Source organism: Taudactylus pleione, unplaced genomic scaffold, assembly GCF_031769625.1.
Source record: "Taudactylus pleione unplaced genomic scaffold, aTauple2 ptg000462l, whole genome shotgun sequence".
Taxonomy (NCBI): domain Eukaryota; kingdom Metazoa; phylum Chordata; class Amphibia; order Anura; family Myobatrachidae; genus Taudactylus; species Taudactylus pleione.
In genome coordinates this window covers 12,320-27,848 of record NW_028284864.1, presented here as the reverse complement: position 1 = coordinate 27,848, position 15,529 = coordinate 12,320, and the positions used below count along the sequence as shown (strand labels likewise).

Genomic DNA, 15,529 nt, shown 5'->3' with positions numbered 1-15,529 from the left:
CCATACAACGTAGCACTTACCTGTGTTTGGTCTCTGTCAGGACAAAGGTGTATATGAGAAGGCTCTGGATGAACTGAACCGCTACAACCCTCGCTATATGGAGGACATGGAGCAGCAGTTTGAAAGCTGCCAGGAGGCGGAGCAGAAGCGACTGGCCTTTTTTAAGGAGATGTTGCTGGACATTCACAAACACCTGGACCTCTCCAGCAAAGACAGGTAACCGCAGACCCCCCCAACTGTGCACATTGTACCTGTGAATTCCATATTCGTGTATTGCAAGCCACAGGGGTCTTTAAGGGTAAAGGGTATGTGCATGCCTTTGCCACACGCTGCAGGAGCGAATGATCACTGGCCTCTTACATATGTAATGAGATGGCAGAACGCAGCTCTGCAATTCTTAGTTCTGCGTGTAGAAGTCCTGTAAGATTACAAATACACTCGGCCAATAGCGGCTCTCCACTAAGGTCACATGCCCTGTACTGGCGGAATTTAGCTCTCTCATGTGTGTGCCCTTTCTCTCCTCCAGCTTCCATGCTTTGTACAGAGACCTGAACCATGGTATCCAGGCAGCTGATGACCAACAGGATCTGAAATGGTGGAGGAATACCCATGGACCAGGCATGGCCATGAACTGGCCTCAATTTGAGGTAACAATGGGAGGGGGGGAGTGATAAAAAAAAAATGTCCATGCGTATTGCGCACAAGCTATATTATGTCATCTAGGTTTCCATGATGTGTAATATAGCAATATGCTTGTGGGAAGGATCCTGCTGAATTGCACGATTGTAGAAATCTCTGTGGACCTATGGTCTTGCACAGTAAAGGCAGCCATTGTGTGAATTACACCTGTCTGAAATGATAGATCACATTCTTGTGCGGCTTCTGGTTTATCTTACAAGATAGATGCCTCATCTATATGATGGTAACCTATCCGCTGTACGATGCACGAGTAGCTCATGCCTCATAGGGTTTTTTGGTACCTGTATCTTCCCAGAGGATGGAGCCCTAATGTGAAAAAAAAATAAAACATCAGGTAAGCGTTATGAAGGTAAAATAGTTCACTGTTCTGATAAGAACTCTGAAAAGTTTCTCCTGTTAAAGTTGCCGTTTGCTTTCCACCGCTGTGACTCCTGGAGTTCAGCAGACTCTTTAAATGTTTGAGTCTTAAATAGGGTCTGGATTGGCTGCTTGAGCGCCCTCATCCTGCCTTGTGAAACCTAACATGTAGAACCTCCCTGTACCATGTGTTGGGAGGAGTCCTTGCATACTGAAGATGTTCAGTGATGCTGTGGCACTGTGAATCATTTACAGTATAGAGGTCGCAGAGTGATTTCTTAATTGGTCATCCAATACGGCCACCAGAGCCACAATTTTCTTTCAAGGCAGGCACGGTCTAGTTATCTACTTGTAGGGTTGCCAAGATTTTCATATGGACCCAGGTGCTAGAAGGTGTGGCCACTAGAGGGAGCGTGGCTCAGCCTCCCTTGCACTACCAATCTCCCACAGAGGCCCAGATAATCTGCCAAACCCCCCTCTACACCTCTACTCCTTGGCAGGTTCTTCTTTACCCCTATCCATGCTACATTTCTCAAATTGAGACTCAAGTGTTTTGTTTTTTATGGGTGGGGCAAGAAGGAAGTTTCAACATTAATAGTTGCTTAAGTAGTCCAAAATTATACTGGTCAGGTTACGTTGTTAGGTGGTGGTTTCCCCCTGTTGATCTACAGAGGAAAAACAAACAAACATCTAAGATTCGTAATATCCGTCTAGCTGGAAACTGCAGAGATCTCCTTCCTGATCTCAAAAATAGCTTATTCAATTCTCGTGGGATAAACATCCTAGATTCCTTCCGTAAACTCAGACTGAACTCTTTATTGAAAAGAGCTTCTATAAACAAATGCTTAGAAATCATTAATTCAGGGGAAATCTTCCATGCAGGTTAAGATTATTTTTATTTAAGTTTAATTAAGATGTTATCCGTACTTTTTATACACTTCATTGCACCCTTATTTGTTAAATACTTAGTTGGTATTGACAAGTTATGTGCGTGCTCATTCCACTGTAGAAGCCAACTTTTAGGCTAAACCTGGCTTCATGATTGCCCCCAGTGGCTTCTATTCTACGGTCACTTAATATGAAATAGGAGCTTATTCAGCATATCCAATTAACAGTTGTGTATTGGGGAAGAGATGATTTGCAGAGGTGAGGTATGTTAGCTCCACAGGTCGAGAATGTCGACCTGGTGGAAATGTCGATACGCAGCATGTTAACAGCGAGTCATCACGTCTACACGGATTAACGTCCCCGGTGGCCCAGCGGTCATTTACCAGGTCCCAGCAGCAGTGGCGTCTCCAGCGTAGTCTTCTGAGTCCTGGAGTGCATGTGACCAGCAGGTCCAGCGCAGACGTCTGACAAGCTGTTGTTCCAGTGAGTATTTTCCCCCTAGTGCCTAACCCTAACTTCGGGCAGTCGCCCTAACCTGTTTTCTAAGTGGTCTGTGAATGGCGTACTATTGCTGTTTTATGGCCATGTTGGTTATATGAACCCCACAATATAAAATCCCACCAAGTGAGAAGTGTTTGATATATATATATATAAGTCATGAAGGAGCGGCGGCACTCAGCAATAACAAGCACAATATTGTGCTTGTTATTGCTGAGTGCCGCCGCTCCTTCATGACTTTATTTTGATACCATTGCGGAGGGCACCTTCTTTATATTTGGCTACTCTATATATATATATATATATATATATATATATATATATATATATATATATATATATATATATATATATATATATATATATATATATATATATATATATATATATATATATATAATATATAGTAGCCAAATATAAAGAAGGTGCCCTCCGCAATGGTATCAAAATAAAGTCATGAAGGAGCGGCGGCCTGTGCTACTCTCTCTCTATATATCTATATATAAAAAATTTTTTACCTGAATGCGCAGAAAGTGACACCTTTTAAATGCCGAGAAATTTGGCAGCAGGTGTATGGTGGTGTGTAATGTTCAATAATGGACAAACAAGCGTGGTGGGAGGTTTTTTATCATCCACCCTATAGTCCAGGCCTTGCTCTAGGTGATTTTCACCTTTTCACTAACCTCAGAGTTCCTGGGCGAAAAATTTTTTGTAGTGATGAGAAGTTGATGGTTGTGGTGAACAACTGGTTCTATTGGCTGGAGGCAGCCGAGTACAACAAAGGGATTCTAAAGCTTGTGGACTGCAGTTGAGTATATGAAATGTAGCACAAGATGCAATGAACCGGCAAGGGGGAACCTCTAGGATAAGGTAGAACTGACATTTTCTAGATATCAGCATGTGAGGGTTCCCATCGGTGTTCATATTTCACCAGACTTTAAAGGAGATCTCTACTTAGGTCCAAACACTCCAAAGGTTGTCAGATTGGCTTCCATTGTTCCACAGCTATGTGTCAATCTTGAGCAGTTGTTGGCTTACTTGCCCCTTTGCTCTGCAGGGCTCTGTAAACAGGGCAGTTCTAACAGCAACACTTATGACCACCTTTCTTGCTGCTACCCAGGAGATGAACCCCAGTAGTGTTTCCAAGCAAGCAGAAACTGCGAAGACCACAAAACCCAACTTATTTATGCTAGCTCCTAGAGTACGGCTACATTGAAAACTATGGGTTTTAATTTACTAAGCCTTGGATGAAGATACAGTGAACGAAGATAGGGTACCAACCAATCAGCTCCTTACTGCCATGTCACAGGCAATGTTTAAAAAACGACAGAAGCTGATTGGCTGGTACATTATCACCGTTCGCTTTACCTCCATCCAAAGCTTAGTAAATAGACCCCTATGTATTAAGCAATATATCATGATTGGTACATACTAGGGACGTAAATGGGGATAGGTGAGCGGTGCTGCTGCCTATGGCGTAGGGGGGCAGCTCTGTCACTGCCTTATGTTTATGTGATGGAACGATCTGCATGGGTGCATGTGATACATACTCCAGAATGTATTGTCACCCGAATCAGTCTTATTTCCGCATGTGATCGGTTTGGGTTCTTCTTGTTGGGGGTACAGGAGGTTTTCTACAGAGGCTGATGAAAGCTCTTTCTGATTACAGGAGTGGTCTCCAGAGACACAGAGGCCAATCAGCAAGAAGGAGCGGAGCAGTAAAATTGTTGAGGAAGTGACCCTCACCGGTATTGTGCCAGCAAAGGATGGCGTTTCTGCAGGCAGCCCCACCCAACAGCTGAACAAAGGGTGAGTGACTATTGCCTTCAAGCCCTACTTTCCTCTACCATTTTCTAGACTGTTATAGCAAAGGTTTAGAAATACTTGAGCCTGGATGATGCATGCAAGCTCACCCATCATGCTGAAAAGAACACTCATGACACATTTTGCATTGGGGCCTTAAAAAGCTACAGGGGTCTATTTACTTAGCAGTGTTAGGAGAAGTGAAAAGTGATAAGGTACCAGCCAATCAGCTCTTAACTGTCATCTCACAGGCTGTGTTTGAAAAATGACAGTTAGGAGCTGATTGGCTGGTACCTTATCACTTTTCACTTCTCCTAACACTGCTTAGTCTAGACCCCACAGTCCCATACTGTCCAGCTGCTCCTTCCTCATCCCTACCATCCTCCCTACTCCTCATCCTCCCCTCACCTCAGGATGAACAGCAATCCCATATACACAACATATGGCGGTAGGATTAAACCTTAATTGAATGTATACATCTTAATCCTAAAAGCGTAGGGTCTGATAGCAGTTCCCGGTGCCTTTTTGCCCTTGGAACATGGGTACAGTGTGAAACAGGTCATGTAAGCAAAATGATGCATTGCTTTGAATTGCAAAGTGTATTTAATTTTTAATTCCTTTTTGTTACTCCCTATTTGCGAAACGGTTTCTCCTAGAATGTATATATGGGTTATGTACTCCCTCCAAGATGACTTCTAATGCCTGTATCAATTTTATATCAGGTTATTTTTTAAAATTTTCTTAATAATCCCTTATAACGTAAGCAACGACATCACAATTTACTGCTATAAATGCTCTCACTGCAGTATATTATATGGCTGCTTAAAGTCACTTAGGGCTTGTGACCATATAATAGGCTATGGCTGAGTAGCGAGTGCTTTTCTACAGGTCACAGAAATCCGAGAGAACGTCTGGTATCTCTGCGTGTTCAGATCACTTGTGTGTTAGAATTTTTGTATGGAAATACTTTTGTTGCAGTAGTCCGGGTGACGAATCGTATGGGATGTGAGCGGAAATTCCCACCGTTAAAACAATCTTAATTACAGCAGACCGTTTTGTGCCTCTGGTCACATGTCAGGTCACATGATTCACAGTGAATCTTGTTGTGCGGGAATATTTACAAAGCTATGTGTGCGTAGTGTTTCCATTTTGTGCTCTGAGGCAAGACACTGCTGTGCTGTCCTCTCTGCAACTGGTATAGCAGCTCTTCCATTACGTTCAAGGGAGATCATAATAAACCCACACAGCCTGATCCAAACACGCGGCTGAAAAACACTATGCAAATATTGGAACGCTCTGCTGTGCTAAAGGGCATAAACGCCACTAAATGCAAAGTAACTAGAAGGGTTGGAAACCTATTTTAACATGATGCAAGAATTGACAATGGGACGGTTGAGTTTAACATGTTCCGAGAAGGACTGCAGAGCTTCTTTGTCGGCTCACAATCTGTTTGACGTCCCCCTCCCAGGTTTTCCTACGCAGATGAAGACCAGGATTTCTATGCCACTCTGACGGATAACCCACGTTCAGAGTCAGTACAGCTCCCACATTAAGCTCCTCCACAGATGATGGTGCCTTGTCTAAGCTCCTCCTATCCTATCCCCATTTACTTTTGACTGTCTTTAGTTTATACCGGTGATGGGGCCTTTAAGAGCCTGATCCTCTCTAATTGGAGGAAGAATTGTGCTAATGAGCTTCCTCTAATAGAAGGCATGTCTCGTTCTCCTTTCCTCTCGTCAATCTAAATTCGGGTGTTAGTTGGTGGTTATAGGTTCACCAGAACTTAGCCGGTGATCATATATTTTAGGGCGTGTGTATACTGGTGTTTCGGTGAATCTTATAAATATGGAGGTTTAGGAAGTTAAATAAACCTGTCTTGTTCTTGCAGTACTGGGAAGGATGATGCGTCAGAGTGGTCAGAAGATGAAAGTCCTAGAAAGTCACTGGACAGTAATGGCCGGGAGGTGTCACAGGTAGAGGGCGTGCGTGTGCGAGCTCTGTATGATTACTGTGGACAGGAAGCTGACGAGCTGAGCTTTTCGGCAGGTACAAACCACTAACCTTCCCTTAACCACCTTTCCATTCTCCCATCCACAGGCACGTTTTCCATTCCCATATACCCTCCATCCCTCACCAGGCCTATAGTGCATGAATCTGGCAAAAAAGGCAGAGCACGCAGGCTGGCATGTGTGTATGATGCACGCATCTTGCTACCTTCCTATCCAGCCATCCATGCGTTTACCCATCCACCATTAACACAACACTAATTCCAGCATGAGACTGGCACAGGTCACGCTTTGGAGAATCGTACACAAACTGGCGGGTTGGATGAGCAAGGGGGCATCCAGTATTTACCCAGCCGTTTGTGTCCCAATGCGGCGCAGATCTGTTTAATTATTTATGGTTCAGCCAAGGACGTTCCTGAAAACTGGTGTACTAGATAACCGGGACCAGGTGTGGTCACTCATAGCAACCAGCCTCTTTCATTTTGTACAAGAGTTTTCAATTACATTTTTTTTTTTTTCTCCCTCTTTTCAGAAACGTCCTGAAGCTGCCACTTTTGTGCTAAATTATTTCCGCAGCTTTACTTACAAAAAAGAATTTCTTGGCCGCAGAATAAATTATACATATTTTTAGTGTTCATTCTAGCACCCCCGCACCTCCATTTTTCTGCCTGGGGTGTCGCTTTCTGCTCTGGTGCTTCTAGCACAATTTGGTCTGTATTTCGGCAGTTTGGTGCTTCTAGCACACTTAGCTGATGTAACAGAGCAGAGAGCGACATCCCAGGCAGGAAAGAGGAACTGCACAGGTTGTGTCAGGGTGCTAGAATGAAAATTTTTTTTTTTTTTTTTTATAATTTATACATTGTCGTTTAGATCCTATTGCAGAGTGTATCTAACTGGTACCTGTTACTGCAGTGTTTCTATCTGCAGGAGGCCCTGCCCCGCCTCCACATGATGGTTTTATTTTAAGGGAAAACTGTTTTTTACTTGTCACAATTAAGGTGGGTGAATTGATGCAACTCGTGGTGGCTGCTGCTTTAACAGCACCGCGGGGTGATCAAATCTGTGTATTTTTATCTATGGGTTTTAATAACTGTTCCTTCTCAAATTGTTAACCAGCCTCATAGAGGTAGTAGTCTTGGACTATTTTGTGCTATAGAGATAGTAACGCAAAGCAGCACAAGTATATGAGTATAACCTCATTCAGAGGCAGTCGTTAGTTGCAAGCGGTCGCACTGAATCAAGGCGGCCGTTTGCATCCTGAACGTCCGCCTCCTTGTTGATCGCTAAGCTGTGGGTTAACACCCACAGCTCTAGCGACCGACATGGGTGATGGTTGCGATGGTCAAGACCATCGGGGCTTACGATGGGTCTGGGCACTCGTAGGCCCCAGGGAGCTTCCTGCTCTGTTCGAGCAGGAGGCTCCCCACTGACAGCAATGATGTCAGTGGGTCCGCCCCCAAACGGCACGCGTTCTGGCAGGAACGCTTCCGTTTGGGCAGGCACGCCCCCTGCCCGCCTCCCAAACAGGACGAGCTGTCACTCACCATCGACAGCTCGCCCCGTCTGCTGCGAGACCCCTAGCGACGGAGCGTCCGTCGCTAGCCGGGTCTCGCGCATGCGCACGACAGAGCCGGCTCCGTCGTGCGCATGCCCAGTGGGGCAACATCGAGTCGGTTGCGAGCGATCAGCACTTGCGACCGACTCTGAATGATCCCCTGTGTCTTTATAGAGGGAAAGTGGACACAAAAAAGTGGCTGACAGAACTGAAGTTCCTGTCTCTGGGATTTGGAGATAGTGTGTGGTAGTTTTCCTAAGCCTTGTAGAGAAGAGAAAGTACCAACCAATCAGCTCCTAACTCATTTTTCAAACACAGGCTATAAGATGACTGGAGCTGTTTTGTTTGGTACTTTCTCTTTTCAAAGCTTAGTACATCTCCCCTTGTTTGTTTAAATTAATGGGTAAAGAACACTCATTTATTTTTATTGGTGGTTTTCCTCATCCAGTGGAGGCCAGCCCCGGCTTCCCAAGCGCTGTAGCTCATTAACAAATTGGGCTGGTGGCATGTTGCCGGGCTATAAATTTTCTAGATAAAGTGCAGTGTCTGCAGTCTTGGTGGAGGGAACTGTAAATTACTTAGATAGCTACTAATCAGCTGTGTATGTAATTGTTTTATTTTTTCCCTGCAAGTCAATTGACAGCAACACTTGCTCTCACCATAGGTACTACAGATTTGTTCCATTTACTCTTACCATCCAGGTCTTAAGGATTTCCATACTTCAGCACAGATCGTTAATGCAACATGACCGATGTGCTAAAATGCTCCTCGTGCCTACCCACCGTTGTGGAAGCCATTTTGTGAGCGGAAACTGTTATTTAGCGATGTCATGAGTAGCTAATTGATTTGGCTGCGTTGTCATGAATTTTGCTCGGCAATCAAAATTTCTGCAAACCGTAGACTTTGAATTGCACAGACTCATATTAAAGAGCGTGAAAAAAATGAGTTCAGGTACCTTGCGCTAAGAAGCTAAAACTAATCTTTAAGTTTACTGAATAAAGCTTCCAGACCAGCTGTGTCATTAAGCATATTAGGATTTCTTATTCGCTTATAGTGACCTCAATGTAACTCCTTCCCAGATGTAACCAGGCAGCTAAATTATTCATATTTTGGAGACTCGCGTTATAAGGTTCCTCATGATTCACACCCCCAGAGCGATCAGATTAAAGAGATTGGATCTCGGTGCGGTATATAACCTCCTATACTACAGTGCATCTTTTTAAAGTTTGATATATGTTGAATGATTTAATGACTTTGGAGCATACGGTATAGCCCTACCTTGGTAAAAAAAAAAAGGTAAGTGAATTGTTCAGTTGCAAAACAGACAAGCTTGTTCTAGTCGCCTGCACACCGTAGCTTTTCACTGTCATTTTTATATAATGTAATTGATAAATGATACCTAGAACCCGATTGGTTGATGAGAAACTTCTCCACTTGTCGTCCTTCGATTTGGTACATCTACCCCCCCAGTACGGTCACTGCTTTCAAGTAGATTGACAGTATTATTAATTGTTCAGACCACAAAGCTACCACTCTGCGGTCTGAACAATTAATCAGCCTGTCAATCTACTTGAAAGCAGTGACTGTACTGCTGAGGGAGATGTACCAAATCTAAGGACAACAAGGTTAGAAGCTTCCCCATCAATCTGATTCTAGGGGCCATATCCAATTAGCCGCAGAAAATTACCGCGGCCAATTAGCCCCGTAGTCGGCATGACGACGGCACTTATCGGGGGGGCGGGGGTTTGGGACCTGATGTGTCCCGAAAAATCCAAGATAAGTGCTGTTTTTTCGCCCAGAAAAAGGCGAGAACATATAGGGCCGCGAGCTTATTGCGGCTCCTACGTGTTAACGGGCGAACTATCCTATTCGCCCAAATGAATAGGATAGGGATGAAAAAAATATTGGCGAAAATCGGGGATTATCAGCAAAAAATCCCCGTTTTTCGCCAATCGCAGGGATCAATTAGTGTTCGGGACTAACTGGATATGGCTCTAGGTATCATTTATCAATTACATTCTATAAAATGATGGAGAAATTTCCCATAGCTACCAGCTTTTCTCTATTAGTCTTTTAAAAGGATTGATCTCCCCCCTGAGGCATAAAACGCATAGTGCCTCAGGAGTTCAGCCTGTCAAATGTAGCGCAACGGACATCCGTTTCAGAACATGCAAGCTATCAGATAGCTGCCTCCACTTTGTACGTGACCAGGAACTTTTTTATTTTTATTTTTTTTACTTCGCTATCTGAACTAGAGTTTTTTGGGTTTGAAATCTATTTTAAAGTTGACCTAAACCCAAAGGCTAGAACATTAGAACTATCCATGTAGGAGGCTTATTCGCCCATTTAAATAACTGTTTAGTTCTTGGTTCACACCAGTCCTGGCTTTTGCCGTGGTTAAACCTTTTCAGTGGCACACATCCCTGCTAATTATGCAGATCATGCATTTGTCTAAAATTACTTTGGACACGGTATGGACTTTTTCTTAAATATGTCAGCTTTCATTGATTTATTTTAGCTTTTCAGAGGTAAGTGTGTACATATTGACCTTCTCTGCATGATGTCTCAGGCCTTTTATATACTGGGTTTAGTTCTTGAACGTCTTATAATAACGTAATGCCTTGTGGTTCATTTTTGCTTTTGTCCCATTGCTTCTCCATGCTTTGCTCCCTTAGGAGAAGAGCTCATAAGACTTGGGTCAGAAGACGAACAGGGCTGGTGCAGGGGATGTCTCACGTCCGGGAAAACTGGACTTTACCCAGCAAACTACGTGGAGGATGTGTCCTGAGAGTCGACCAAGCCTTGTTTCCTCCAAGCCACGTGCTTGAGTGTCCTAGTTCTTCGTTAGGACAGGAGCAAATTACGAACATTGGATCCTCCTTTGTGCATCCATTGCTGCTTTTACGTATTTTAGACATGCAGTTAAATTTTTTTTTTTTTTCTTTATAAAAATGACCCAGGATATATTACGCCCGACTGCTCTCTGCAGCACAATGAGGTTTAATCGAAGAACAAAGGGTGTGAATACTAACATTTTTGTTGGGTACAAAAGAATTTGTTGGAAACGCACAAAAATACACCAGAAACAGTGCTTCCCCAGTCACTACACCAACGTTACGGCTGTCCCCTGTGATTAATCGTTCAAAGTTTTTATGGACATCGTAATTATCACATATGTTATATGTTAAACACAAACTAATTAAGGCCTATTCTGCCAGCCTGAACCTCTTGTCCCTCTAGCCAGGGACGTAAAGTTGATATGACTGCTGTCAAGTTACAATTTGCAGCCAGTTAACAACTTGAAGAAAATGAGTTAACCTTATTTTATGCTTACTGACCACGTTTGCACACAAACACTTATCACCCTCTTATAGTGGATGAAGGTGTTTTTTTAGAAAGTATATGAACACCGAGCTGTCCAAGGGAATTGGTTTCATATTGTCCAGCGTTGTCTCCAGGCTTGGCACCAGGGTGGTTACAGAGGTCCCTAATAGTGTATGGGTTATTTTTTTTAAAGATTTTCAGCTGGGCAAGGATTGGGATGTTTTTGTTTTGACATTTCGAGGTTTGAGGGTTTATTCAAGGTGATGCTCTTAGAGAATATGACCCTCGGTCGCCTGCTCATTCAGTGCTAGAACATTTGACCTTTTAGTAGACCTTCAGAGTTCAGGAATCCAGCCGGTTCAGCATGAGACTTGTAAAGCGCTTTGGACAAGTAAACGAGTAGGGGGTTGAATTTTGTGCCATCTCATCATGCAAGTGACCTTATTGTGAAAGATGTATTTTGTATTTAAATAATAAAAACCACATTTTTGTTTTTATCCAGTTTTTTTTTTTTTATTTTCTCGTGTGTCTCTGGAGCTCTGTTCATCTACTGGTAATTAACTTACAATAATTGACCACTCCTGTGTAAAACAATAAAGCTAAGTTATAGCCCATAGGGGCTGATGCACAGTTGAACATACGCCAGTTTGCGGAGCATAATTTGTGCAGTTGCATTCCGCGCACGCTCCGGAGCCAGGAGTACACTAGTGGGGGCGCTACAGCGTTGCGCATATTTCACTTGCATCTCGACTAACAACTGAGACGTAACTGACCTGAAATGAGGTTGCCTCCCATCGGTAAAGCCCAATGATGGAGTGTCAGTGCAAACGTGGGCTATGGGTATACAAGTGTAAATATGCCTGTTTCCAGTGTAACTTCCACTGATGCTGGTGGAACTGCACCTTGGTGAGCAGCAAATCAAGCATACAGTTCGGAGGCAGACGCACTGAGATGTGTGCAACGCTGTATACGATCAAATATACGCATGCACGCACCGTGGGAGCATGTACGGACAGCTTGCACTCAATTCTACATCATGCCCATAATTATAGTAAGTACAGACTACGGTATGACGCAGAGGGGAAATACTTTAGAAGCCAACATCCAAAGCAGGGAGATAAACCTATATGTAACACTGTACATGGTTTAAAGTGCACTGCAATGGAAAAATGCAATTGATTTCACAAAGAAACACAAGGTAATCCTATTACAATGGGTAAAAGAAATTTCACAAAGGTGTTTTATTTGGTCTTCGATTTTATAATGGCATACACAAGGGTATTCAACATGCTGCTATCAGATTACGTGTGCCAGCATGCCCTGTCATAGTTTTAGCATGCCCTTATAGCATACTTTCAGGGCATGCAGGGATGTGTAGTTCCACAGCAACTGGAGAGTGGCATGTTGAATACGCCTGGTATACAGAGGACCAGTAGTAAATCGTGCAGAACAAGACATGTTTCATCTCCCTCCTCACTAACAGCATACATTAATGGAAGCAGCTAGATCGCTTTCCGTATATTGACCCTGACGTCATCAGCCAGTGTCCAACGTCCTTCCCTACCATTCAAGTGGGCATAGAGGGGGAATATAATCATGTGGCGAGCCACCAATCCCAAAGCGTGGCGAGCGAAGAGTCCGCGAGGGGCCAACTTCCTTTTTTTGTGGACTGTGTGGGCAGGAAACTGCACTTCTGCCCACAGTTCACGTCACTTCCAGGTACAGTGTCTGAAGGGGAAATATAACTTTCCCACACATTAATGTGTTAATATCCTTCTTCACCAGACTCCTGGCAGGTATATAAGGCCACTCCTCCCTGCTTCCAGTGTCGTCCTCTCCTGTCCTCTGTCTAGTGTCAGGCAAGTGTTTTGTTGGACAGAGGGGCTACTATGGGAAGCGGGAAGAGTCAGCAGCTTCACTCTGTGTCCTGGTGGCTACATAGGCCAAAAACAAGGGGGGGGGGGGGGGGTTGTCTCCTTGTGGCAAGAACTCTGAAGCAGACTACATTTTTTGGTGGCCATTGCCGCAAAGAGCCCTATATATTTTTAGGAAGAACATCCCATGGTGCGCACTTAAGCATCAGAGTGCTGGGGTGTCTGAGACAATTTTAACATGGGAAATGCAGCCCTGGCAGATTGTACATTTTTATTTATTTTTTTTATATATTTTTTTTTTTTTTAGAACTGTTTTTATTTGAATTTCAAATAAATTAAATGAGAATCCCAAAAAACGGCTGTTTCATTATAAATGACTAAACTGTTCTTATACAATCTTACTGCAACATGCATAATAACAGATCAAAGGCATTCAGTGATAGAGAAAAATGACAGTATAAGCATGACCAATAACCTACTCCTAACAATGCCCAAGTAAAATATCAGGCCGCCTCAATTTGACTAAGTTACAGAACATAGAAATAACAGTATATCTAAAAATCACAGAAAATTAACCAAATAAAATAATTATAGTATATAAAATAAGAAAGGATTAAACTATAATCTTAAATAAATTTAAATAAAATTAAAAAGAGGGTCACACATATGGTAGGGAAAGACAACACCCCTTCTTCTACACAGAATAAGAAGTAATCATGTATCCAGTTGCCGATACAGATGCCACGAAGTTTCAAATGGATTCCGAATATGTGATTGTGTATCCATGTCCAACGTTTCTAAATAATAACCCCATTGTTTGTAGAGACACTGGACACCTTGTTCTGTTAAAAAGAGTAGCCTGCCCGTCAACATAAATTACATGAATAAGCATATTTTTAACTTCTGTTAAGGAAGGGAAAGACCGTTTAGGCCAATATTTCAGCACTAGCTTTTTTGCCACCGTAATAATAACAGTTAGGGGAAAAAAAAGTTGATCTTCCAGTTCGAAGATCCAACTCCCATACCTCACAATTCGCAAATAAATATGCTATTGAGTTTTTAAAAAGTTGAAGGGAAAATGACTGTTTTGGAATAAGCTTGTTAATTTAATTAACCAGCTATCTTTCCACATTGCCAGAAATTAAGAAAAAAAAAGTAGCGTCTCATAGAGCACACTTTGGGCATTTGCCTGACTCATCTGGTGCTTTTTTGTTTTTTAACAATTTTTTTTCGTGTATTATAAGAAACTTCAACTAAAGTGGGAAGTGGCCAACTGCACACTTCCAAATGAAGTTAAGGCCCCCATCCATCAGCGATGGATTGCCGCTATACTGCAACCCGGCATCGCAGAAATCCAACGTGTTGGATTTCACAGATATGATGATCAGGATCAAAAAATTATCGTACTTGTCAAATCGGTGAAATTTAGCATGTAAAATTTCAGCGATCCTGCGACGGATCGCTGAACATCGATGGTCTCCGGTTGGCATTTCCCATCTGATCGCAGGATCCTCGATCAGATGTATGGGGGCCTTTAGTTAAGGACTTAATTCCATTGCTGACAACTAGGCTGCCCGTTCCCAATAGGGAGAGGAAGAGCTTTACAAGAAAAAGTATGTGAAATTTCGACAACTGTAAACTTGGTGTTCCTTCATGGGAAAATCAGTACTGGACATTCAGGCTCTTCCCTGTAAACTCTAGATGGGTGAGGGGCAAACCTAAAAAAAAGAGAAATGAATTGTATGAAAGCTATCCATAGGTGTTAGTGACCATTATTACGAAACTACCATTTGTATATTTTCACAACAGTGAATCAGAAATTGCTCCCGAACATGCGTTAGTGTCCACCTCTGAATCAAGCCCTTAATGAGGCAAAAATGAGCGTTTCATGAACTGGGCTCTGTATATACTGGGGTACGGAAGTTTTGGTTTTTTTTTTTTTCCCCCGAAGTTTTCAGTCAAAGTTAAAGGAGCGATCAGGAAGGGCAAGCATACATTTTGTTTTGCCTGAGGGTCCTGGGATATTCTCCTGGTCTAGAATAGTTTGAGACCTAGAGGGAAATTTACTAAAGGATGGTTTGTCACACTACACATTGCTGTCTGATATTTTACATGTAAAGGGGGAAAAAAAAAAAAATCACTATTTATCAAGCTGTGGTTTTGCAAACCGCCGGATTACCCACCTGAATAAAAAAAATAGGTGTTTGTGACGGGATGTAGTTTTGAGACCAACATCTGAATCCTGGCAAGGGATTCAAGATAGGCTTTGAAACACCGACGCCTATCTTAAACCCAATGCCGGAACGCCAGCCCGAACTAAGGTAAGTCTGGGGTGCCCTTAGTGTTAGCTGTGGGGGGAGGGGATTAGGGAGTCTAGCGGGGTTAGGTTGGGGGGGGGGAGGGAGATTGACTAGGCACCCCCCCCACCACCAGGAGGGTTAGGTCTAGGGAGTGGTAAGAGGGGGTTAGGCACCACTAAGGGATGGTTGGGGGGGAGCGGGAGAGGGGAGGGTTAGGGTACTTAC

The 15,529-nt window shown here is 43.2% G+C and overlaps 1 protein-coding gene across 5 annotated transcripts in view; it reads left to right on the top strand.

The window, feature by feature from the left end:
• The window catches only part of PACSIN3 (protein kinase C and casein kinase substrate in neurons 3), a 102,059-nt gene extending 90,432 nt beyond the window's left edge, over positions 1-11,627 (top strand). For 3 of the 5 annotated variants that reach the window (XM_088448633.1, XM_088448632.1, XM_088448634.1), the window contains 6 exons: positions 41-216; positions 527-647; positions 4,112-4,251; positions 5,714-5,776; positions 6,134-6,291; positions 10,482-11,627. In XM_088448633.1, coding sequence (XP_088304759.1) covers positions 41-216; positions 527-647; positions 4,112-4,251; positions 5,714-5,776; positions 6,134-6,291; positions 10,482-10,594 — 771 coding nt within the window. In that variant the 3' untranslated portion in view covers positions 10,595-11,627. The remainder of the gene's footprint in view (positions 1-40; positions 217-526; positions 648-4,111; positions 4,252-5,713; positions 5,777-6,133; positions 6,292-10,481) is intronic. The other 2 variants (XM_088448636.1, XM_088448635.1) reach the window with 2 other exon arrangements.
• Positions 11,628-15,529: the final 3,902 nt, after the last annotated feature.